The sequence below is a fragment of the Pseudopipra pipra genome, chromosome 27 (assembly GCF_036250125.1).
Source record: "Pseudopipra pipra isolate bDixPip1 chromosome 27, bDixPip1.hap1, whole genome shotgun sequence".
Lineage (NCBI taxonomy): Eukaryota > Metazoa > Chordata > Aves > Passeriformes > Pipridae > Pseudopipra > Pseudopipra pipra.
The window spans coordinates 4616096-4640329 of NC_087575.1; the positions used below are offsets into that span (position 1 = coordinate 4616096).

The window sequence follows — 24234 nt, forward strand, 5'->3', positions numbered from 1 at the left end:
TCCCAGCAAATCCCAGGGCCAGGGAATAGCTCCCAGCAAATCCCAGGGCCCCTGTTTGCAGGGAAGGGGCTGCCCAGGGAGCTCAATGGGTGGGTTGTCCTTTGTTCCCGCTGCTGGAGGGATTTCCCAAGAGCCAAGGGCAGGAATTTGCAGTTCAAGAACCTCCTCAGGTATCACAGACTGGGCTGCTGAGCCCTGGGAGGAGGCAGAGTCCTGGGTTTTGTGCTGTGCTGCTGCCTGAGCTGGGTCAGAGCAGGTGCTGGGAATGGGGGCAGCCAGAATTTCACCCCGTGGAGCTGTGGGAGCTCCTCTGCCTCTTCCCCCACTCCCAGAGTCCTGCTGAGCCTGACTCAGGCCCCTCTCGCTGCCTGGGGAGAGGTGACTCACCCAGGGGTGGCACACCCAGGTCTGCTCACCCCCCCCAAGGGCAGGAAATGGTGCTGCCAGAACTCAGGGATCCATTCCCAGCTCCACCTCGTGGGTCACAGGGAAGAGACCAGTGAGAGGGGCAGAGCAGGGAACATGAGGAGCTTTTTCCCAGCTTCCTTTCTCTCATATCCCAAATCCCACCCTCTTCTTCCCACCTCAGTGAAAACCAAACCAAACACACCTTGCTTGGAGCTGATCTCTATTTCAAAAGAAGGTTGCTCCTGTAGGAATAAAATATCAACACTGGCACGGGGTGGGAAGCAAACCCTGAAAAACTTTTGCCATCCAGTTACTTCCCTCCCTCCTTAAATACCCTGGAACAAATGTCACTACAGCAGCTCCAGCCCCAGGCAGTTGTGAGAACACTTCATGCAACAAAAATTAAGATAAAATAAAAAAACTAAAATAAAAACTAAACACCCCCCCCAAAAAAAAAAAACAACAAAAAAAAAACACCAACCAAAAAAATCTCCCAAAACCCCCAACCCAGAACAGAAAAGCTCTTCCCTGGCTAAGCAGGTCTGGAAACCTCCAGGTTTCCTCACCCCCCCTGGGAAAGGGAAGGGCTTTGCTTGGCCACAGCCCAGCACAGAGTCACCAGCAGCCTCCACTCCAGCAGATTCCCGAGGTTCCAGCCCCGAGTCCTGCCCTGACTTGCAGGCAGAGTGTGGAACCTGCAGGTTCCTCCGTGGTCAGGGGGTGAGGGAGGGCAGAGGCAGAACATTCCCAGGATTGCTGCTCTCTGCCTGATTTACAGCAGCAAAAAAGCCCAAAAAAACCCCCAAAACCCACCCAAATCCATCCACAGCCCTGGAAGGTCCCAGGCAGAGCCACCCAGACCCTGCCCAGGACTCACAGCCTCCCAGGGACACACGGGGGGACACATAATCCAGCTTTCCCTGGGATCCCGCGGGCGTTGCTCAATTCCTGCCACCGGACAACATCCAGGAGAACTCCCAGGCTTCCCACGGGCCCCTCAGGGCACGGTCCCAGCTGCTCCAAACGCCTCCTGCTCTCCTTAAACTCCTGCTCTCCTCAAACCAGGGCAAGCCGGGACCCGTCCCCTTCCCAAGGAGAACAGGAACGGCTCTGGGGGCTGTTTCCCGATATAAAAGGCAACAAAAAAAAATAGAAACCAAGGGCAACTGTGGCTTGCTCCATTTAATTTCAATTAACTGCAGCCCTCAGAGGCCCGGGGAGGTGCCAATCCAGCAGCTTGGTGGCCGTGCCCTGGGGGATGTCCCGTCGAAGCCTCTGCTCTGCTCAGCTGAAAGTTTTAACGAGTCGTTAAATCCCACTGTGTTAAGCTAATAAAGGCTTTAAAACCCGCAGTTTTTTTTTCCTCTGGAGGATGAGTGAACAGCGGGAAGGACACAGGGTCAGGAAAAAGGCCCCTTCTCTGCAGGGGGGGCTCGGGTACCTCGGGATGCTCCCGACAGTGAGCAGAGTTACTGGATCCTGTTGGAAGGACTCTGGGTGGGGAAGGAGAAGAAGAAGAAAAGGAGGGACTCGTCCTGGGTGTGCTAGAACCTCTCCTCCCTCCCTAGGTGGGGAAACAGGCAGCTCACTTGCAAAAGGCAAGTGGTTTCCTAAAAAAACTACCGGAAAAAAAAAAAAACCAAAAACAAACCCACGAAGGCTGCTGAGCCCCTTCCCCCTTAGAAAAGTGTAAAAACCCCCGGGGACACAGTGTGGGAGGGCAGCAGGAGGGCACAGCTGCCACCTCTGGGCCGTGCCACAGCCAGGGCAGGGGCCAGAGAAGGCCTGGCTGGGACTTTGGGTGCTCCCTGGAAAGCTCAGCTCCTCCGTGCCCGGGTGCTGGGTGGGCACCGGGCGGGCACTGGGCGGGCACTGGGCGGGCTGGCCGGTCCCCACACTGCCCAGGCAGCTGCTGGTACGGTGGCAAATCCTGCCCAAGGAGGCCTGGAGGCTGTGGGGTGGCTGTGGTCGCTCTGGGGGGGAGCAGTGCCAGCCCGGGCTGCCCCCCCTGCCAGGGCAGGGCTCCCCTCCCTCAGTTGCTCTCCACCAGCTTGGCCAGTCCCTGCCGGAGCTCGCTGAGCTCGAAGATCTTCACGTCCATGATCTCGGCCACCTTGGTCACCTCGCTCTGCATCTTCTCCCTCTCTGCCAGGGTCTCTGCCAGGCTCTGCTCGGCCAAGTGCAGCCGCTGCTCCAGCTCGGCGTTCCGGGCCTCCAGCTCCTGCCAGGGGCACACGGGGAGGGGTGGGCACGGGGAGGGGGCTGCTCTGCCCTGCCCACACCCCCCTGTCTCCCCAGAAATCCCAGGGGAAGAGGTGATTGGCACAGAATCACAGAATCACAGAATCAGCTGGGTTGGAAGGGACCTCCGAGATCATCAATCCAACCCTTGATCCAACCCCGCCGTGGTTCCCAGCCCATGGCACTGATGCCACATCCAGTCTGTCCTTAAACACCTCCAGGGATGGAGAATCCACCCCTTCCCTGGGCAGCCCATTCCAATGGCTGAGCACCCTCTCTGCAAAGAAATTCTCCCTGATATCCAACCTAAACCTCCCCTGGCACAGCTGCAGACCCAGCCCTCTTGTCTTGCTGATGGTTGGCTGGGAAAAGAGACCAACCCCCCCTGGCTCCCCCCTCCTGTCAGGGAGTTGCAGAGAGTGAGGAGGTCTCCCCTGAGCCTCCTCTTCTCCAGGCTGAGCCCCCCCAGCTCCCTCAGCCTCTCCTCACAGCACTTGTGCTCCAGTCCCTTCCCCAGCCTCGTTGCTCTCCTCTGGACCTGCTCCAGCCCCTCAACATCCTTCCTCAGTATCCCACCCCCCATCTCCCTCTCCTGGCTGGCAGCATCCCAGGGAGCACATTTGGGAGCACCCAGGAACCTGCCCGGCTTCAAACGTCCTGAAACCTCCCAGGAATTGGGAAAGTTTTTTTTTTTCTGGGTTTTATGAGCCCAGAATGTTTCCTCTTCCATCCCCCTTTCAGACCCCGTGATGGACGTGCCTGGAGACTCGCTCCCTGCCCTGAGGGTTCAGCCCTCACCTCGTGGTTTTTTTTCTCTGAGTTTATCCCACTCTCCAGAAAAATGCAGGAGCTGCTGCTGAACAGGAGCGTTTCTGCAGTGGTGTGAGACATTTCTGCAGTGAACTCAAACGTCTCAGGTTTTAATTAACCCACCACTGCTCAGCTGTATTTACTTTCCTAAAAACGCTGCGAGTTCAGCACTTCAGGTTGCCCTTTAGGGGACTCCAAGGTGCAAAAGTCTGGAGCTGCAGCTCACGTGGCTCATCCCCAGGCCCGATGGGGATGTCTGGAGACAGTTTTGCCACGAGACAGAGCCCGTGCAGGGGCTCTGGACCTCAGAGATAAACACAGGCAGTGCCCCAGATCCTGCTCCATCTGTGCCCGTGCCCGGGGCTGAGCAGCAGCTCGGCTCCCTCCTGCCAGCCAGGCTGTGCCAGAGCTCTGCTCCCTGTCCCAGCAGCCCTGAAGGACTTCAGGGCACGGAGGGGGGACAGGACATCACAGTTCTGCCCCAGCCCCATGTCAGGGGCTGCTGGAAGTGCTGAAGGAGGGTGTGTGAAGGCTGGGATTGCTGTCACCAGCTCAGTGTGCCCTGTGTCACATCCCTGGGGGTGGAAGGAGGCAGGGACACGGGCAGGGTGTCACATCCCTGGGGGTGGAAGGAGGCAGGGACAGGGGCAGGGAGCTGTTCCCAGCCTCCAGAGGCACGGCAGCTCCGTGGCAGCCGCGGGGATGGATCCCTGTGCTGGGAGAGCAGGGGTGCCCCAGATCTGCCACCTTCACCTGCAGCTTCTGCAGCGTCTCCTCCCGCTCCCCCTCTGCTTCCCAGCGGCCACACTTCTGGCTCTTCAGCATCTGGATCTCCTGGAACATGAGGAGGGAGAGAAACACGTCGGATCCACCCCTCTGCCAGCGGGAGCAGCTCCCACCACACCCTTCAGCCCTCTCCCCAAGGATCCCACAATCCCAGGCAGCTCCAAATTCCCATCCCCTGCTGCCTCCCTCGGAGCCCTCGGTCCCTAAATCTGAGTGCCAGCAAAGCTCAGTGCTCTCTGCAGCCCTGCTCCCACATCCCAGGGCACATCCCAGGCTCCTGGGGACAGGGATGAGCTGCTGGGTGGAAAATCCCGTGTACACCTTTGCCCCAGCATTTTTCCTCCAGCCTGAGCAGGTCCGGGAAGGAGGGACAAATGTGTTCTGAGTGAGGATCAGGGAGCCCAAACCACCTTCCCTCCTCAATCCCAGGGCTCCATCCCCCCCTTTGCTGAAGCAAGGCCAGCAGACAGCCCACGGAGTGTGAATCACAGGGATCCTCCTCACACCTCCCCTCCTCCTCCTCAGCCTCTGGAGTTCAAACCCTGCTTTAAATCACTCATTCATTTAAATGCAGCGAGAGCTGGAGACAATTACTACACCAGAGGCTAATTGTCACTGCAGAGGGCTGAGAGGGGAAGGGGTAAGAGAGCTCTGAGCCTCCCACTCCAGGCTATGGACACCCTGGGAAGGGAACCAGCCTGGAGAGGGAACCAGCCCGGGGGGCCTCTGACCCCAAACCAGCAGTGAGTGACAGACTGACAGACTGACAGACCCCCCCAGCCCCGGGCTTGGGGTGCCACAGCCTCACCTCATCCTTAGCCTTGATGAGCAGCTCCAGCTCCTCCAGGGTCTGGCTCAGCTCCTCCTTGTTGTTGTCGCTGGAGGAGTCGTGAGTCCCCTGCGACTCCAGCTCCGCCACCTGCCAGGCAGGGAAGGCTCCCTCAGGAATGTTGGGGCTCCCTCAGGAATGTTGGGGCTCCCTCAGGAATGCTGGGGCTCCCCCAGAGCCCTCAGCCAGGGTTTGGCTTCCCTGCCAGCCCACCCCGGGGTGACAGCAGGGCAGCAGCTCCCGCCTGGGGCTGTTGGGAAAACCTTCCCCCTGCCCTGCCTGGATCAGGCTTCCTGGCAGAAAAGTTCAGGGGCTCTGTCTCTGCTTTGCCCTGCTGTGCTTCCAATAAAACACACGAGGGGATGGCTCCATTTTACACCCCTGGGCACAGATTTCCAAGGGCAAGGGAGTCCCTGCAGCTCAGCCCCAGCAGGGCCAGGGGGGCTTGACCAGGGATGTTCCCCAGCCCCGAAAAATTCAGCTGGGTGGCTTGGATTGTTCAGGAGGAGGATTCATTTGTTTAGAGCTCGTCAGGAAGGGCTGCAGCAGCTCTTGCTGGGGCTCTGCAAACATCCCCTCCAGTGATGGGGACCCTCACACAGATCCTGGTGTTCCCAGGAGCAGGGGCAGCAGGATTGGGTCAGCGCTGAGCTCTGGTCCCAAAATGCTCCCATTTAGGGACAATGATTGAGGTGTCTCACTGAGAGGCTGCTGCCCCTCACCCAAAGCTCCCCAAATCCTCCCTCCTGGTTCCCAGCTGTGGGAACAGCCCCAGAACAGCGTGCACAGAGCAGGGAAGAGCCACAAACCCCCCACACAGACACCCACACGAGGCCTCTGCTACACCCAGGGCAGGCTCCTGCTGCGGGGGAGACAAATCTGTTCCCTGCAGCTCTTTTCCTGCCCAGCTCCAGCCCTGGGGATGAGCTCCAGATCCTGGGGGATGGCTGTTGGCTGCACAGGCTTGGCCACACCACGGCCATCACCAGCAAACAGCTGCTAATTGCTGTAAATCCCTGCTGCCTTTCAAAGGAGCCATCTCCAAGAGAAACGGCTCCACGCCTCCTCCTCCTCCTCCGGGGCTCCAGAGCCCTTTCCCAGCTGTCCTAAGAGCCTTTCCCAAGTGCTCTGTGGTTCCTCCCTCCCAGCAAACCCCCTCCTCCTGCCGTGTGACTGTCACCCCTCTGCCTCCTCAGCTGGCCCGTGACCCCTCTGACATCCTGGAGGTCAAAGGATCCCGTTATTCCAAGGGAACAAGGCTCTGTTTGTGCTGCACCACCCGGGTTTCATGATGTTGCAGCTTGGATTGGAGCTAATTATAGCAGCCAGAGCAACCCTCAGCCTTCCTGTCAGCAGCCAGAGCTTGCCCTGATGCCTGGCTGGGTGGGAAGGGGGGGGCACAGCCCTTGGTCTGGCTGGGAGCTGGGAACTACTTCCAGAAAACACCAAGGGAGGCTGAAATTCTGTGACTCTGTGCTCTGGTTTCCTCCCTTCACCCCTGGGGGCTCAGCACACCCCCTGTGCAGAGCAGGGGAGCTCACCCAGAGCTCATCCAGACCTCCCAAGCCTTGTTCCTCAACCTTGCCAGGCTTGTGCAGCATCCTGGATTTCCATCCTGCCCTGATGCCTGGCTGGGTGGGAAGGGGGGGGCACAGCCCTTGGTCTGGCTGGGAGCTGGGAACTCCCTCCAGAAAACACCAAGGGAGGCTGAAATTCTGTGACTTTGTGCTCTGGTTTCCTCCCTTCACTCCCAGGGACTCTGTGCAGAGTCCCTGTGCAGAGCAGAGGAGCTCATCCAGAGCTCATCCAGAGCTCATCCAGAGCTCCCCAGCCTTATTCCTCCACATGTTTCCCCTGCCAGGCTCTTGCAGCATCCTGGATTTCCATCCCATGTCCAGGGCAGACAGGAGAGCAGGGCCAGGGGCCCTGGGATGGGATGGGGTGGGATGGGATGGGGTGGGATGGGGTGGGATGGGGTGGGATGGGGTGGGGTGGGATGGGGTGGGATGGGGTGGGATGGGATGGGATGGGATGGGGTGGGATGGGATGGGGTGGGATGGGAAGGGATGGGATGGGGTGGGATGGGATGGGGTGGGATGGAGTGGGGTGGGATGGGATGGGGTGGGATGGAGTGGGGTGGGATGGGATGGGATGGGGTGGGATGGGGTGGGATGGGGTGGGATGGGGTGGGATGGGATGGGATGGGGTGGGGTGGGATGGGGTGGGATGGGGTGGGATGGGATGGGATGGGATGGGATGGGATGGGATGGGATGGGGTGGGATGGGATGGGATGGGATGGGATGGGATGGGATGGGATGGGATGGGATGGGATGGGGTGGGATGGGATGGGATGGGATGGGATGGGATGGGATGGGGTGGGATGGGATGGGATGGGATGGGATGGGATGGGGTGGGATGGGATGGGCTGGGGTGGGATGGAGCTCCCTGGGCTCACCCGCTGCCGCAGCGTCTCCGTCTCCTCCTGGTACGCCGTGAGCTGCTTCTTCCACTGGTCCACGTTGGCATTGGCCTCGTGCAGAGCAGCCACCAGCTTGTTGTTGTTGTCCTGGAGGCTGAAGAACTCGGCCTCCCACTGCACCTCACTCACAGAGCTGGGGAGAGAGCAGGGGGTGAGCCCAGGACAGCAGGGGAGGCTCCTTCACACACACACACCCCCATGCCCAAACCATGCTCCTGGAAGTGCTCAGAGGCTCCACAGGTTCCCACTCAGCCCTCTCACATCACTTCCCAAATTTAAGCTCTCCTTCCAGCCCTGAACCTGCCCCTCTTCCCTTTGTCCCTGGGTAATATTTGACTTTGAAACTGCAGAGATTAACGGGGTGGGGGAGATGCAGGTGCCACAAAAGGGGCTTTGCAGTGTGAGATTGTGAATCCACAATTTAAAAATCCTTATTGGATCTGAGTTTGCTTTGAATAAAGCCCTACCAGCCCAGACTCAGGGAGAAGGCAGCAAAGAAGACTTGCTTTTGATTTAAAAATACTCTTAAGTGTTCAGCTGGGAGCTTGACAGGAGCCACGGGGCAGAATCCAGCCCAAAGCCTTTTGAACAGACAAAGAGAGGAAGCAGCAGGGACTTTGCTGGAATCATCAGGGGAATTAACACAAATGTAGCCCCGGGCCAGCTGGAGAAGTGTGAACATCTTCTGGTATCACAAACTACTGATCTGTAGATAACTGGCACCAAGTCACAGAGGAGCCTCCTCCTTCCCACGCTGCCTGAGCAGCACATTATTCCAGGCTGGAATAACTTCCCGCCAGGAAAGGGCATCGGATCAGGGCACTGCTCAGCAGGAGTGTGGGGTCACAAGTGCTCGGGGTGACAGGGAAATGCACCAAATCCTGCGGGAATGGGCAGCTCAGGGGTCAGGAGCAGGGAGCTCCTGGGGCAGCCTCACCCTTCCGAGAGCATCTTCTTCAGCCGCTCCTTCTCCGTCGTGATCTCCACGTCAGCGCTTTGGCTCCGGAACAGTTTGTCCTCCCCTGGCCCGTTGGAGCTGATGATGGGGCTGGGGAGCACCTGGGGGATGAAGAAGGGGGTGGTTATGGCCACGTGGCCACACAAGGGCTCTGCAAACTTGTTCCCAGCCCTGAGTCTTCTCTTATTCTTGTAAGAGCTTTGTAAGAACAGGGCGAATTCTCAGTCCCTGCCCTGCTGGGACAAACCTGGCTCTGTCCTGACTCAGGGAGAGCTGTGTTTGTCTGCACAAGGGGGGGGCAAAGCCCCTCAGGTGTGGCCCAGCAGCCCCAGCCGTGGAGCAGGAATGATTTTGGAAGCTCTGTGGGCACAGGGCTCTCTCTTGGTTGGTGCTGTGCCCTTCCAGCAGCTGCCACGTCCTCCCCATCCCTGTCTCCACACCCTGCTGGGGCAGTGATCCCAGTGCAGGGGGGGTCAGAGCTTGCACACACCAGATCCCAGTGCAGGTGGGCTCCCAGCTATTCCTCCCTCCTGCCCTGATGTCTGGAATTCTCTGGCCCTCAGCTGAGAAATGCCAGCAGTGCCACAGCCCCTCACCCGAGTCCCACAGCCCTGCCCAGCTCCCAGCTGCTCAAACTGCCCTTTCCAGGGCTTTGCTGAATTCTTAAGAGGCTTTTCTTGCTGTTCCTCAGAGCAGGGGAAAGGCTTAAACTCCCAGCACAGACCTGCCAGTTCAGTCCCCAACTCCTGACTGGGTTCAGTGCCAAGCCCAGCTCCTGCTCCTGGAATTCAGGCCCCACTGGGATGGTGGTTCCCAGGGAGAGAAACTCAGCTCAGGTGACTCTGGCACCCGTTTTCCAAAGGTGTGGGAGAAGGAACAGCCTCTGCACCAGAGTCTATCCTTCCCTGTGATCCCTATTCCTGCACACACCAGGAACTGAGGCACAGAAGGGGCAGAGGTTTCTTATCCTGGTGTTTTGTGCCAACCAAAACTGGTGAGAGCTGGTAAGAGTGTCTCTTACATTACCCACAGCAATGCACCCTGTGATGGGGGTGCTAAATGGGATGGGGGTTGGCCTAAAAGGTACCAAAGGACAGAAGAAAAGCTGCTATTCCGGGAATTCCCCAGCCCTGGAAAAAAAAAAACGTGAAGCAGAAGGAAAGTGGTGCAGGCGTGGAAAATGAGGGAGGCCTGATTTAATTCCAGGAGACAGATCCGCTCCCTGCTCACTTGCAAACAGAAACACCATCAATTATTCAAGGGTGAAGCTCATGTTTGAGGCTCTGCTGATGCAGAGGGTGGGGATGAGCAGCGGGAGAAGGGGTGGGGAAGGCTGGGAATGCAGGGCAGGGGACACTGTCACCCTGTCACCCTGTGTCCCTGTCACCCTGTCCCCCTGGTGTCCCTGTCACCCCCCTGGCTGTGGGATGGCTGAGGGGAGCAGGAACAGGGAGTGTGGGGTCACACTGGGGTGGTTTCAGCCCTGCTGAGTCAGGGCAGAGGAAGGAACAGAGCCCTGGGCCAGTTCCCTGCTCCCAGTCTGCCCTTCCCTCTCTGACCTGCCCCAGCCCTGCTGCCAGCACAGCCCAGGGAACGGGTCCTGCTGTGGCACAGAGGAGTTCTGCCTGCAGGGAGCAGGACAACAGGGAATATCTCGGGAATATCTCTGGGAGGTGGAGGCTGCAGCTGCCCAGGAACCTCTGTCTCAGGTGAAAGACCCCAAAACTTTGGTTCTGCCGTGAACACTCTTCTCCCTTCTTCCCCTGCCACCCCGCAGGACGGGGCTTGGAGTGAGCAGGAGCCAAGATTTGGGCAGATTTTCCCCATCTTTGCTCCCCACAGAACATTTCCAGTGTGTGCAGAGCCACTGCCTCCACCTCCCCCTGCTTCCCTGCAGGCCAAGGTATTGTTCACACTCCTCCTCCTCTGCTGCTGCCACTCCATCTGTGCCCAGCCCAGGGAACATCCCGTCCTCCCTCCATCCCACTGCTCCCCTCCTGCTGCCAGGAGCTCTGGGGAGTGCAGAGCCACCTCTGGAGTGACCTCCTTGGGAGAGGCACCTTCCCCACCCCCATTGAGCTGCTTCTCCCTGGGGAAAGGCAGCACAGTTTATTTTTTTATTTTAATTTTTTTATCTTATTTTATTTTTATTTCATTTTATTTTCTTTATTTTATTTTATTTTTTATTTTATTTTTATTTTATTTTATTTCCTTTATTTTATTTTTATTTTATTTTTATTTCATTTTATTTTATTTTTTTATTTTTTATTTTATTTTTATTTCATTTCATTTTATTTTATTTTATTATTTTATTATTTTATTTTATTTTATTTTTTATTTTATTTTATTTTTGTTTCATTTTAATTTCATTATTTTATTTTAATTTTTATTTTATTTTTATTTCATTTGATTTTCTTTATTTTATTTTTATTTTATTTTTATTTCATTTTATTTTATTTTTTTTATTTTTTATTTTATTTTTATTTCATTTTATTTTATTTTATTTTATTTTATTTTTTTTATTTTATTTTTATTTTATTTTATTTTTATTTCATTTTAATTTCATTATTTTATTTTATTTTTTATTTTATTTTTGTTTCATTTGATTTTCTTTATTTTATTTTATTTTTATTTTAATTTTATTTCATTTGATTTTCCTTATTTTATTTTTTATTTTATTTTTATTTCATTTGATTTTCCTTATTTTATTTTTTTTTATTTTATTTTTATTTAATTTGATTTTCTTTATTTTATTTTATTTTATTTTATTTTTTATTTTATTTATTTATTTTTAGAATGGTTTAACTTGCCAAGGGGGAGGAGCTTGAACCTTCCCAGCAGCTCCACTAAAACCCTCATTAATTAATCCACTCAGGGGCCACCAAAAGCACTGCCCAGCCCGGGGGTGGCACCAGAGATTTTGGGGAGAAGGGGATGAGAGCAGGAGATCAGCACAGGGAGTGTTTCCTCCTCTCCTGCCCCTTTCCCAGCGTTACCTGGTGAGATGTGATGCTCAGGGCAGGGTTGGTCAGCTCTGTCTTATCCTGGGACTTCTCCCTGGCCAGACGAGCTGCTTCCTTCACCTCCTGGAACTTCTCTGCAAACTGCAGGAGGGGAAAAGTCAAAACAGGGACCAAACTGCAGCCGGTGCCTGGGGTACTCCAGTCAACCTGCTCCTCTGTCTTTAACCATTAAATCCAGGGAATAGCCCCTTCCTGCCCGGGATTGTGGCACTCAGGGCTGTGGGTTCAGCCAAACAGGGCCCTGAAGATTTAATCAGTGGTGCTCGAACTGCAAATATCACTTCAAAGCTCTTTCTTGCATCTTTGCATCCCCAGGTTTTAGCGCAGCAGGGAGGGGATTTAACTGAGGTTCCCAAAGCCTATTTTTTTTTTTTTTCCAGAGGCTGAAGGGTTCCAGAGCCTTCCAGGGGTTCCAGAGCCTTCCAGGGGTTCCAGAGCCCCTGCAGGGTCACCTGGGAGAGGTGCTGCTCCTACCTGGGAGAGGTGCTGCTCCTACCTGGGAGAGGTGCTGCTCCGAGGCAAAGCCCAGCCCGTACACGGTGTTGGCTCGGCTGTCGGCCCATTGCCCGAATTTCTGGGATGTCTTGGTGAAGGTCATGTTGGGGGTGATGGTGCTGTTGATGATTGCCTGGGGGGAGAGGCAGTGGCAAAGTCAGGGAACCCCCCAGGTGGGGTTGGATGGTGGAATCCCGGGATCACGGAGCGGTTTGGGTCGGGAGGGACCTTAAAGATCATCCCATTCCAACCCCTCTCCACTGAGATCACCACAACCCCTGTGAACTCTGGGAATTAGGGGTAGAAATCTCTGCCTTCTCATCTGCAAAACAGCAGCTCAGGTTCAGGCTTTGGGTGACCAAAAGTCTTTCTAAGCCCGGCGACGTGACACGAAGGGATCTTAATCATCTTTTCTAACGAGAAAAGGGATGATAAAAAAAAAAAGAAAAAGAAGCCTCAGTATCAGCAGCTTCCTCCACTGCTGGAAAAGATGATAAGAGACAGCACGTCTCTGGGGCCTCAACAGCTTTCTGCTGTTCTCCAGTTTCATGGCAAGTGAGGGGGGATGGAAGAAAAAAAGGCTTAACCACCACTCAGGACTGGGTATTACGAAACTCCCTCTCAGGACTGGGTGTTATGAAACCCTCTCTGCTGGGCAGGGGAGCAGCAAAAAAGCCTGGGAAGACTCTGTGCCATCCCAGGGCTTCGAGAAGGAGGCAGGAGGGTGCCCACCAGGAACAGTTTAGGGAGAGTAACTCGTGTTCTGTGCAGGTGACTGAACCTCCGAGGCTTCTTCGACCTCTCTCTGTGCAGAGGTCGGGTTCAGCACAGGATAAAGGCTCTTGGAAAACACTTGGGGTTGGAATGGGGGGTGTGTGTGACAACACCAGACCCCAGGGTGTGTGACAACACCAGACCCCAGGGTGTGTGACAACACCAGACCCCAGGGTGTGTGACAACACCAGACCCCAGGGCACGTTTTCCCCCAGCACAGATTCCGGTTCTGCCTCCGAACGAGGAGGGAACGAGGCTTCACCTGACCATGGGAAGGTGCCAAAGCGCCCAACCCCGACCCCACCCCAACCCCAGGGGCACCAGGAGAGGTTCTGGGTGGGGGAGAGCCCTCCGTGGGGCTGCTGTGCCCCCACCTTGGTGCCCCCCACGCTGATGATGCGGTAGACGTTGCGCGTGGCATCGTAGAAGTAGGAGACGGTCAGGGCGTGTTTGCTGGCCGGGATCCAGTTCCGTTTGGTGGCCGGGTCGATCTGGAAAACGTGGGCCCTGGTGCTGAAGATTGGCTGCTCCCTGCAAGAGAGGAGGGCAGGGCTGGCTCAGGGCAGGGGGAAGCTCAGAGAGGGGGGAAGTGCAGCCGTTTCCTGCTCTTCCCCTTCCCCATGTCCTGGGCACAACTCCTGCCCTTCTTCATGTTCCTGGGCACAACTCCTGCTCTTCCCTGTGTTCCTGGGCACAACTCCTGCTCTTCCTCGTGTTCCTGGGCACAACTCCTGCTCTTCCCTGTGTCCTGGGCACAACTCCTGATGTTCCCCTTCCCCGTATTCCTGGGCACAGCTCCTGCTCTTCCCCATGTCCTGGGCACAGATCCTGCTCTTCCCCTTCCCTGTATTCCTGGGCACAACTCCTGCTCATCCCTGTGTTCTGGGCACAGGTCCTGCCCTTCCCCTTCTCCGTGTTCCTGAGCACAGCTCCTGCTCTTCCCCTTTCCCATGTCCTGGGCACGACTCCTGCCCTTCCCTGTGTCCTGGGCACAGCCCCAGCTCATCCCCTTCCCCATGTCCCGGGCACAGCTCCTTCTCTTCCCCCTCCCTGTGTTCCTGGGCACAGCTCCTGCTGTTCCCCCTCCCTGTGTTCCTGGGCACAGCCCCTGCTCATCCCCTTCCCCATGTCCTGGGCACAGCTCCTGCTGTTCCCCCTCCCTGTGTTCCTGGGCACAGCTCCTGCTGTTCCCCCTCCCTGTGTTCCTGGGCACAGCTCCTGCCCTTCCCCTTCCCCGTGTCCCTGGGGTGCCAAGGACAGAGTGTCTCCCCCCAGCCCACCCCTGCCCCTCTGGGAAGGGACCAGCAGCTCCCCACTGCCCACACTGCTGCCATCCAGTGACCCATCTTACTCCAGCAGTCGTGACCCAAGCTCTGAGCTGTTTTCCCAAGACCTCTGGGTTTCTCTGTGCTCTCCACATCCTTGGCACTCCTCTGAAGCCCAGTTTTAGAAGCTGGGGGATGGTTCTGCACAGGAAGAGCCCGTGGCTGTCTCTGCCTCCTCCTCCTCCCCCCCATCCAGGCAGTGTGAGGACACACCACTGACCTTGGGCTGGGAGAACACCCTTGGCACAGTAACAGAGCTCCCCCAGGTACAGATTTGTACCTTCCTCTGGAGCTTCTCCTGCCCTGCAGACCCGAGACCCTCCCAGAGGCCACAGCCTGGGTGTTCCAGCAATCCTCTGCCCTGGGGTCGGTGGGTTTTATATTCACCTTCACCCGGGCACGGGAAAATTGGGAGTTAAAAGCACAAATAGCCCCCCCCTCAACCTCATATTTAGGGCACAGCTGGTGGTCCTTCCCAGCACAGCCCCTGGGGCAGGGTTGTAACATTTTCAGCCCTGACCTGAAGCTTTCTTTCACCACCACTCAGCACTTCGGTGCTCCCCCAGGAACAGGATCTCTCTGGCTGCAGGATCTCTCCAGGCTGGAGCTCCAGGGAAATGGATGGATGGGTGGATGGAGGATGTGTTTGGGATGTGAGCACAAAGAAAACCCTTCCCCTCAGCACAGCTCTTCCTCCCTTGACTCACGCTTGGGAAGCACATCCTGCAGCCAGGGGGTCACATCCCGGGATTAAAGCAAGTCCCTGCAGGAACCAAAGGAAACACTTCACCCTCCCCAACGTGCAGCTGCTGCAGGGAAAGCCCTGAACCAAACCCTGAACCAAACCCTGAACCAAACCTGAACCAAACCTGAACCAAACCCTGAACCAAACCTGAACCAAACCTGAATCAAATCCTGAACCAAACCTGAACCAAACCTGAACCAAAACCTGAACCAAACCTGAATCAAACCCTGAACCAAACCTGAACCAAACCCTGAACCAAACTCTGAACCAAACCTGAACCAAACCTGAACCAAAACCTGAACCAAACCCTGGTTGTGGAGCCACAAACCCCTGAGCAGAGCAGAGGAGCTCAACCTCATGAAGGCAAGAAGGTCTCACCCAGCCCCTTCTCCACATCCTCCCTGCCTGGTTTTACCCAGTCTGCTTTCAGAAGAAATTCAGATTTTCCAGGCTCCACTAACAGATGCTAAATTTTCCTCCTCCTTTCACACACACAGGACCCACAGAGCAGGGAAAAACCTAATGTTTGTGCACCTTAAATCTCAAATCCTGGGCTCGTGAGGGAAAGAACAGAGGGAGGGAAGAACAACAGTTACCTAGTTGTTGACATTTGTTAGTAGGGGTAAGGGACTACAGGCCCGTGGAGTTAGTTTGTGTCTCTCCTCCAACAGCTCCTCCTCAGGTGGTTCCTAGAGGGTCTGAGGCTCCTTTTTGGTGTTGCCTCCACAGGGATTCATTTCCTAGCGAGGGAAAAGTTCAGCTGTTATTGATGTCCCGGCACAGACACGGAGTTCAACCTTCCAGGGGGTTTGTCCATCCCAGATTCACAGGGCTTGGGATCTGGGATGGTTCCTCAGCAATGAACAAGGTCCCAGATTCACAGGGCTTGGGATCTGGGATGGTTCCTCAGCACTGAACAAGGTCCCAGATTCACAGGGCTTGGGGTCTGGGATGGTTCCTCAGCACTGAACAAGGTCCCAAATTCACAGGGTTTGGGATCTGGGATGGTTCCTCAGCACTGAACAAGTGGGGTTTTTACCCCTGTGGTGGGAGATGGTCGGGTGAGCTGTGCCACTGGAGTAAATCCCTTTGGCAGCAGGTGCCAGCTGTTGGGATAAGGCCATGGAGGAGCCTGGAAGGCTCCAGTGATTCCAGTCATGCACACGTGGTGCTGCTGCAGGATGGAAACCCCCTCAGAGATCAGCCCTTGTGCAGGGCAGCTATTCCTGTGCTCAGTGTCCATCCAGGAGGGCTGTACCTGGATCCCATTCCTGTGCTCAGTGTCCATCCAGGAGGGCTGTACCTGGATCCCATTCCTGTGCTCACTCTCCATCCATAGGGGCTGTTCACAGATCCCATTCCTGTGCTCACTCTCCATCCATAGGGGCTGTTCACAGATCCCATTCCTGTGCTCCCTGCCCATCCATAGGGGTTGTACCTGGATCCCATTCCTGTGCTCCCTGCTCATCCATAGGGGCTGTTCACAGATCCCATTCCTGTGCTCCCTGCCCATCCATAGGGGTTGTACCTGGATCCCATTCCTGTGCTCCCTGTCCATCCAGGAGGGCTGTACCTGGATCCCATTCCTGTGCTCCCTGTCCATCCATAGGGGCTGAACCTGGATCCCATTCCTGTGCTCCCTGTCCATCCATAGGGGCTGTTCCTGGATCCCATTCCTGTGCTCACTCTCCATCCCTAAGGGTTGTACCTGGATCCCATTCCTGTGCTCCCTGCCCCTCTGGCTGCACCCAGAGCCACAGAATCCAGGAATCCCCTGGCAGGGGGTTGGAACGAGATGATTTTCAAGGCCCTCCCAACCCAAACCGTTCTGTGATTCTGTGAAAGTCTTTGCTTGGTTGGTTTGTTCTGTTGGTTTTTTGGGGGATTTTTGTTTTCTTTTAATCCATCAAAGGATACAAATTGTATCCAGCTCGTACAAGAATTCCTTTGTGCAGGATCCTGTTCTGCAAACCTGCCCTTCAATCCTGGCGAGGCTGAGGCAAAGGCTCCGGAACAAAAGCTCCCTCAGAGGGGGAGTGGTGGAGCAGAGCAAACCCCGGGCAGGGAGAGCAGCAGCAACGAAAAACCGGGGGAGAAGAAAAGCCAGGGAAGCTGAAAAAACCCCAGGAAACCTGAAAAAAAACCCAGGAAAGCTGAAAATCCCAGGAAAGCTGAAAAAAACCCAGGAAAGCTGAAAATCCCAGGAAAGCCGAAAATCCCAGGAAAGCTGAAAACCCCAGGGCACAACTCGAAGTCAGAGCTGGTTCAGGAAATGTCATGACTTTGGAATCCCAGAATGGTTTGGGTGGGAAGGGACCTTGAAGTTCATCCCATTCCACCCCCTCCCACTATCCCAGGGTGCTCCAGCCTGGCCTGGGACACTCCCAGGGATGGGGCAGCCACAGCTTCTCCGGGAAATCCATCCCAGCCCCTCCCCACCCTCCCAGGCAAGAATTCCTTCCCATTTAACCCCCCCGAGAGGCTCAGGCAGGGAAGGACAGAGGGACAGAGGGACACGGAGGGATGCCCGGCACGGGGACACCACGGGAGGTGACAGCCAGACCCGTCAGCACGAGGAGCACCCACCTGCATCCTGCCCGCCCTCCAAAACGCTACGAAGCGTTTAAAAATAGCCCTGGAAGTGCCCGGGATTGGAGCTGTCATGTTCCCTCTCCCGTTACAACCCTCTTCTCCCTCCCTCCCACGTTTTAAGAGCAGCGCTGGAATCTCCCGAAACGCTGACTCCTCTTTTCCTGCTCCCAGCTGGGAGTCCCCGCAACAATACGGCCCCGGCGGCGAAGAAAAGGGCCACGTGTAAATAAAACCACTCACATCCCCCCCCAAACCCCCCAAGGGCTGTCCTTCGCAGATAATTAAGGAAAAAAACCAAAAGCAAACGACTGGAAGGACAAAGATCTGGCCGAGGCACAGACAGCGCTCTCAGCAAGTGCCTGATGGCAGCTGGAAGGGATCCAGGTCTCATCCCTGCCAGCACAGGGGGGGAGGGAAGGGCAAAATTCAATATCCCACGGCCCCCCTGAGAGCTTAAAAATGACCGGGTGGAGATCCCTTAACGCTCCAGCGGCGGCGAAGCCGAGCAGCTGAAAAGGAAAAGAGGGGATGATTTAACTAATTCCCCCATTCCCACACACCGGCAAAGCACCTGGCTCCGGGATGCTGCCCGAGCAAAAACCCTCCTCCTGGGGCCTCTCCTTGCAGGGAAGCTGGAGGAAGGTCCCAGAGGGGTTTTGGGGAGGACACACAGGTACAGGGGATGGATCAGTCGCTTCCCATTTGCTCCCGGTGTCTGACTCAGTGGTCGTTTAGGAGAGGATGTAAAACTGCACCCCGGTCTCATTTCCACCTCTATTCTTATATTATTTCCCCTCTCAGCAGCCTCCGAATTGATTTCTTCATGAATAGCTGCTCATTTCACCAGTGCCAGGAGAGCAAATCGTTATTTGTCCTCTTAATTTACGGTCTCAGCAGAGCAGAGATGGGCAGGGCAGAGGCAGAGATGGGCAGGGCAGAGGCAGAGATGGGCAGGGCAGAGGCACCGGGGCTGGGGGAGGGACCTGGCCAGGCTGGGACACGGCCAGGACCCCGGAGAAAGCCCCCCCTGTGCCAAGGAGGGACAGATGGCACCGATTCAGTCCCTGCCCCGGCACCACGTTTTGCCCAGAGGGGAACAGGGAGGTGCCAGAGCCTGGCGAGGCCGAGCCCAGCACCACTGCAGTGTGAGCAGGGATGTCACCGGGTGTCCCCGCTGTCCTTGGGTGCCCTCCTGCTCCCTGCACGGGCATCTTCCAGAATAACCCGGTGCCACTGCAGAGGCCGAGTCGTGGCAAGGGCTGGGCCACCTCCCTCCCAGGGGAAGGGGGGACACTGTCCCTGTGCCCTGCTCAGGTGACCCCCCACCTGGGGGACAGGTGACACCCCCCCTGGGTGACTCCATCCAGCACAGCGAGGACACGGAGCTGTTGGGACGAGCCCAGAGGTGATCAGAGGGATGGAGCAGCTCTCCCGGGAGGAAATCCGGGAGAATGGAATGCCTTTGCTCAACAGCTCCTGCTCCGGGTGTGGGGAGGGGTCTCCTCCTGACTGCACCTGGACTCGGGCTTTGTCCCTGTTCTCTGCTTTTCTGTGCAGTCTGGAGGGTTTTCCCCCCCGGAGATCCACGTTATTTATTTGTTTGTCCTCAGTAATTCTCTCCTCTGCCTGTGACCTGCCCACCGAGGTCACTGAATCACCCCACACATCCTGCTCACCTGCCCCCACCCTCTGCTGCAGGACCAGGGAGGAGAAAACCTGGTGTTTTGCTGTGCAGGGGGAAGCTTTTAGAGCCATCACTCCCCGAATTTATATCAAAATTTCTGCCCTATTTTCGGTTCCCGAGCGACGACGGAGCAGGACTCAAACCCAGGCACGAGTTTTGAGGGAGATTGGGTAGGTGAGGCCGAGTTCAAAGCACTCCAAGTGGCACAAACAGTGAATAGAAATCGGGAGAAAAGTCTTTCACTACTCGAGGCAGCAGCTGGAACGTGCTGGGGAGGCTGAACTTGGTCCTCATTAACTGCGCCCGCCGTGGTGCTCCTGGATGGGGTTCAGTCAAGGGCACCTCTGGGAAGTCCACGTGCTGTTCCCCAGCCTGCACCTCCTCTCACTCTCTGCAGCTTCTCTTTGCAGGGACATTCATTTCCCTGTCAGAGGAAGGAGCCTCTCTGCTCTTGGACGCAGAGGAAAATCACCTCAAACCCTCTGGCAGCCTGCGGTGCCCCCCCACCTGAAAACCCCAAAAATGCCTTGCAGTCCATCCCAAAGAACCACAGGGGTAGAACCCCTTGTTTTGGGGGGATCAGAGCAGTTCTCAGCCCTGGGGGACAGAGGAAGGGGTTTTGGGGGTTCAAAGTGCAGGCACCTGGGAACCTTCTGTGCTGGGGTTGGGCTGAACCTGCAGCCAGGAGGAGCAAAACCCAAAAATGAGGTTGTCTTCTGATGAGCCCCATTTCCAGGCATGGGAGGGGAGGGTCTTTCTTATCCCTGGTGCTCCCCACAACCCCCTGACAGGAGGGGGGAGCCAAGGGGGGTCGGGCTCTGCTCCCAGGGAACAACAGGACAAGGGGAAACAGCCTCAAGCTGTGCCAGGGGAGGGTCAGGCTGGACCCAGGAGGGATTTCTCCATGGAAAAGGTGCTCAGGCACTGGAAGGGGCTGCCCAGGGAGGTTTGGAGTCCCCATCCCTGGAGGTGTCCGAGGAAGGACTGGACGTGGCACTCAGTGCTCCAGGCTGGGGGACAAGGTGGGGATGGGGTAGAGGGTGGACTCGATGATTTTGAAGGTCTTTTCCAACCTCAGCAATCCTGGGATCTCCCAACTGCTGTGGTGGGACCTTCACATCCCCCAGCACGACCTCCCAAAAGGGGCAGCTCCTGCAGGCACTGGGAGGGCTCTGGGAGGGCACTGGGAGGGCTCTGGGAGCACAAACGTGGCCCAGCCCTGGCAGCCGTCCCGGGGCCACGCTGAGTCAGCTGAGCCCGCCTGTCCCTGCGAGAAATCTGGCAATCCCTGGGAGAACCAACCCCCCCTGCACCGGCCAGGGCAGCCCGAGGGGGGGTTGGCCGGGGTGGGTCGGGGGGGACACACGTGTTTGGGACAGACAGAGCTCCCAAAGGCAGAACTGGAGCACAGAGAGGGCCTGAGAACCCAACTCCTCCTCCTCCTCCTCCTGCTGCTCCAGGGCTGTCTGTCGTTGTTTCCTTTTATCTCCCCTCGGCAGCTTGAAGAGCTGCTGACTGTGTGTCGGGGCTGTTTGGGGAAGTGTGGGCTAACGAGAGCCAAACCTCAGCTCCCTCCCTTCGCCTTCCTCCCCAAATTCCACCCCTCTCTCCAGAGCCTGCAGACCCGGGTGCAGAGTGGGCTTGGACAGTCCCCACCCCACTTCTGTGCAGGGCCAGCACCTCGATTGATGATCCCTGTGGGTCCCTTCCAGCTCAGGACATTTGGGATTTGGACCTGGGCACGCTCAAACTGCAAAACTGCCTCGGGAACAAAGTTTGGGAGGGCGGATTCCCGGCCCTTTTTTTTTTTTTTTTTCCTAAACACCAGGGAGGTTTTTGAGTCATTGTCACCTCGGGGGAAAGGCAGGGATGGTTCAAAACCATCCCAGTGTCCAGAGAGGATTGAGGGAGGCCAGCCCTGCACCCCAGGGGAGGTGCAGTGGTGCAGCTCCAGGAATAGGAGCTGCCCAGGGGCTGCTTTCCCTTCCTCCTCCCCCAGTTCCCAGGAGATCACCCAGCAGGGCTTAGCTCAGGAATGGAAAGCAGCTGCCTCCTGGCCCGGGTGCAGAGAAAGGGAACCCTGGCTGAGCCTGTTCCCGTTGGATCAGCTCAGGGAACAGCGACCAGCAAGGTCAGGCACACACACAGAGGGGATCAAGGTCATTTAAAGACACAACAGAGCTGAGAGGGATTTCTTTTCCTTAGGAAACCAGTCCCTCCCTATGGAGCATCTTGGCTGCTGGGTGTCTCCAGCACAACCTGGGCATCCACCTTTTCCTGGGACCACTGTTCCCTCTGCTACCAAGCTGCAGGAGCTCTTTTTGAGACACACAGACCACTGCTGGAAGTCTGTGCAGCAACTAAAAGTTAAAAAAACCCCAAACAAACCAGCAGAGCCAGACTGGAGCTCAGTAATTCTTTACACATCCCAGAAAACATGTCCTGGAGTAATTAGAACCAGAGACGTGGAGGCACAAGAACATTTCAGAATGCTCTGTGACTCCAACATGTTCTGTCTCTGCTCCAGGATCCACAGCACTTCCAGGCACAGATCACTGGGAGAAGTCCCCAAGATCTGCTGCTGTTTTCTCCCTGCCCTTGCCGGGGCTCCAGGAACACAGTCAGGGCTCCAGGAGCACAACCAGGGCTCCAGGAGCACAACCAGGGCTTCAGGAGCACAACCAGGGCTCCAGGAACACAACCAGGGCTCCAGGAGCACAACCAGGGCTCCAGGAGCACAACCAGGGCTCCAGGAGCACAACCAGGGCTGCAGGAACACAACCAGGGCTCCAGGAACACAGTCAGGGCTCCAGGAGCACAACCAGGGCTCCAGGAGCACAACCAGGGCTCCAGGAGCACAACCAGGGTTGCAGGAGCACAACCAGGGCTGCAGGAGCACAATCAGGGCTGCAGGAACACAACCAGGGCTGCAGGAGCACAACCAGGGCTGCAGGAACACAACCAGGGCTGCAGGAACACAACCAGGGCTGCAGGAGCACAACCAGGGCTCCAGGAACACAACCAGGGCTGCAGGAGCAGCCTCTGGGCCAAGGCCAGCTCGAGCTGCCTGTGCAGCAGAGCTCAGTGGAGGACAGTGCAGGATTGGGTGTTATTCCCAACTGCCCCTTCCAGAGGGGAAGTGCCAGTGGGTGCAGATGAATCCATGGAGAACTCACCCAGAGCACAGTGTCACCAAGAAATCTCATCTATGGAGGAAGGAAAGCAGAATCCCTGCTTTGAACCCGAGTTAACTGAGATCAGCTGCCTGGGTGTGAGCTGAGGGGTGATGTGCTTCCAACCTCTGCAGTGTCCAGAGTCATGGAAATGCTGCTGGGAGCTGCTCAGTATCCCTGGGTGACCAACACACTTTTATTCCCGGGGCTGAGTGGAATTTTGGATGGAAATGTCATCTCTGGCTTAACAGCAGTCCTGCTTCTCCACCACTATAATCACCCAGCAGACCCAGATGGTGCATCCCATTTCCATGGGAGCTGGAAACCCCCTAAAGAAATCCCTGTGCCCGCAGGAGACCCAAAGAGGATTCAGCCACAAACTCCAGTTTAAAGCTCTGCTTCCGAGCTCTGGGCTCCTTAAACCCTTCCCTGGCAGTTCCAGAAGTTTTACAGCAACTTTGCAGAGATCACAGGAAAAGTGGCAGGGAAACAGGGACACTGTGATTTAACCTGGATCAGCACATGCTCTGCCAGCTTCAAAGGATTTCTGCCAGACTCACACGACTGTCACTTCTGATTCCTCACTCCTGCCTCTCCTGCTCCTTAAATCAGCCTTTGACTGTTCAATCGTTTCATCCGGGGGGGATAAAATTCCAAGAGGAAAATCGACGAAAGGAAAACAAAGTCCCCAAGAACGGATTTGTTTTCCTTCGCGTCGCCAAACCCCCAAACGTTTGGGGGGAATCATCAGGCAGGATTCCTCCAGACCCGCCGGGCTTTCGAGCGGCCCCGGAGACTTTATTGCACAAGGAACTCACAACATGTCAGGTCCTAAAAGTTCCGTGGCCGAGGCTCACAACTAGGACATAAATTAAATACCAGACTAAGCTCCTGTTTCCATGCCAAAATCCGCTGCCACATCCATCCATGCACTGGAAAATCTGAGGGGAGGGATCGTAAACTGGATCCCCGGGGATTTTCCAGCGGCTGGAAATGCAAACAGGACCCGTGTCACCGAGTGCCAAAGTCACAGCGGCCAAACAAAACCCCTCATTTCGAACTTCTGGGAAAGTTTGCGGACGCACGACCCGGGCTCCAGCCCTCCCAGTTTGGATTCCACGCGCAGCGCAGGGATCGGCGGAGCCTCCCCTTCCACACGAGTCCATTTAAAAGAAGTTGAGGCGACTCGCGAACCCACTCCCCCCCTCCCCTCCGCTTTTCTAACCCCTAAAATAAAAAGGGCTAAACTTTAAAAGCGTGAAGGGGGGAGGGGAAAAATAATTAAAAAAAAAGCCATTTAAACCTCCGATTTCTCTCGTCGCTGCCTTAAAAAGCAGCTCAGCGGCCATGGCCACCGAAAAAGCAGAGCCCAGAAGAAGGACCGGCCGCTCTCACCCCATCCCTGGCGGGCGCCGCGTCTCCCCCGTCCTCCCTCCCGCGGGGTCTCTTCTCTCTCTCCGCGCTTGGATTTCTTTCCTCCCTTCCTCTTTCTTCTCTCTCTCTCTCTCTCTGTGTCTTTTCTCCGGATCCGGATGCTCTTTAAATTTCCTGCGGAATCTCGGCGGGCTCTGGGCGGGCGGGGGGCGGCTGCGGGGCAGGGGCGGGCAGGGCCGGCGGGACCCCCGCGCACCCCGGCGCTGCCCCGGCGCTTCTCCCGCGATCCCCGCTCGCCTCCAGCATGGGAGGGAGGGAGGGAGGGATGAGGTGGTGCCTCGCCGAGCCCTTGGCAGGCGAAGCGTCTCCCCGCGAGTCGCGCGTGTGGGCGCAGCCCCGGAGCTCTCTTTGTTCTCTCTCGCCGCTGCCGCCCCTACGCGCTCCCTCCCCGCTGCCCCATCCCGCTCCCGCGATTCCTCCGGCTCCTTCTCCCGACTTTATTCCCGGGGCCGGCTCGGCTGCACCACCTGCCGGGCA

General features: G+C 56.4%; 1 protein-coding gene across 2 annotated transcripts; it reads right to left on the bottom strand.

The window, feature by feature from the left end:
• Positions 1 to 1572: 1572 nt before the first annotated feature.
• Positions 1573 to 24177, bottom strand: HOMER3 (homer scaffold protein 3). Of its 2 annotated transcripts, XM_064637572.1 has the most exons (10): positions 23719 to 24177; positions 15471 to 15614; positions 13179 to 13335; positions 12032 to 12163; positions 11509 to 11616; positions 8492 to 8613; positions 7531 to 7687; positions 5054 to 5164; positions 4213 to 4293; positions 1573 to 2629 (listed from the first exon to the last, which is right to left on the bottom strand). In XM_064637572.1, exons 2-10 carry the CDS (start codon positions 15482 to 15484, stop codon positions 2441 to 2443), a joined length of 1071 nt encoding a protein of 356 aa, XP_064493642.1. In that variant the 5' UTR covers positions 15485 to 15614; positions 23719 to 24177; the 3' UTR covers positions 1573 to 2440. The 2 variants fall into 2 exon arrangements, with proteins under 2 accessions (XP_064493642.1, XP_064493643.1); XM_064637573.1 differs by lacking the exon at positions 15471 to 15614.
• Between the last annotated feature and the right edge of the window lie 57 nt (positions 24178 to 24234).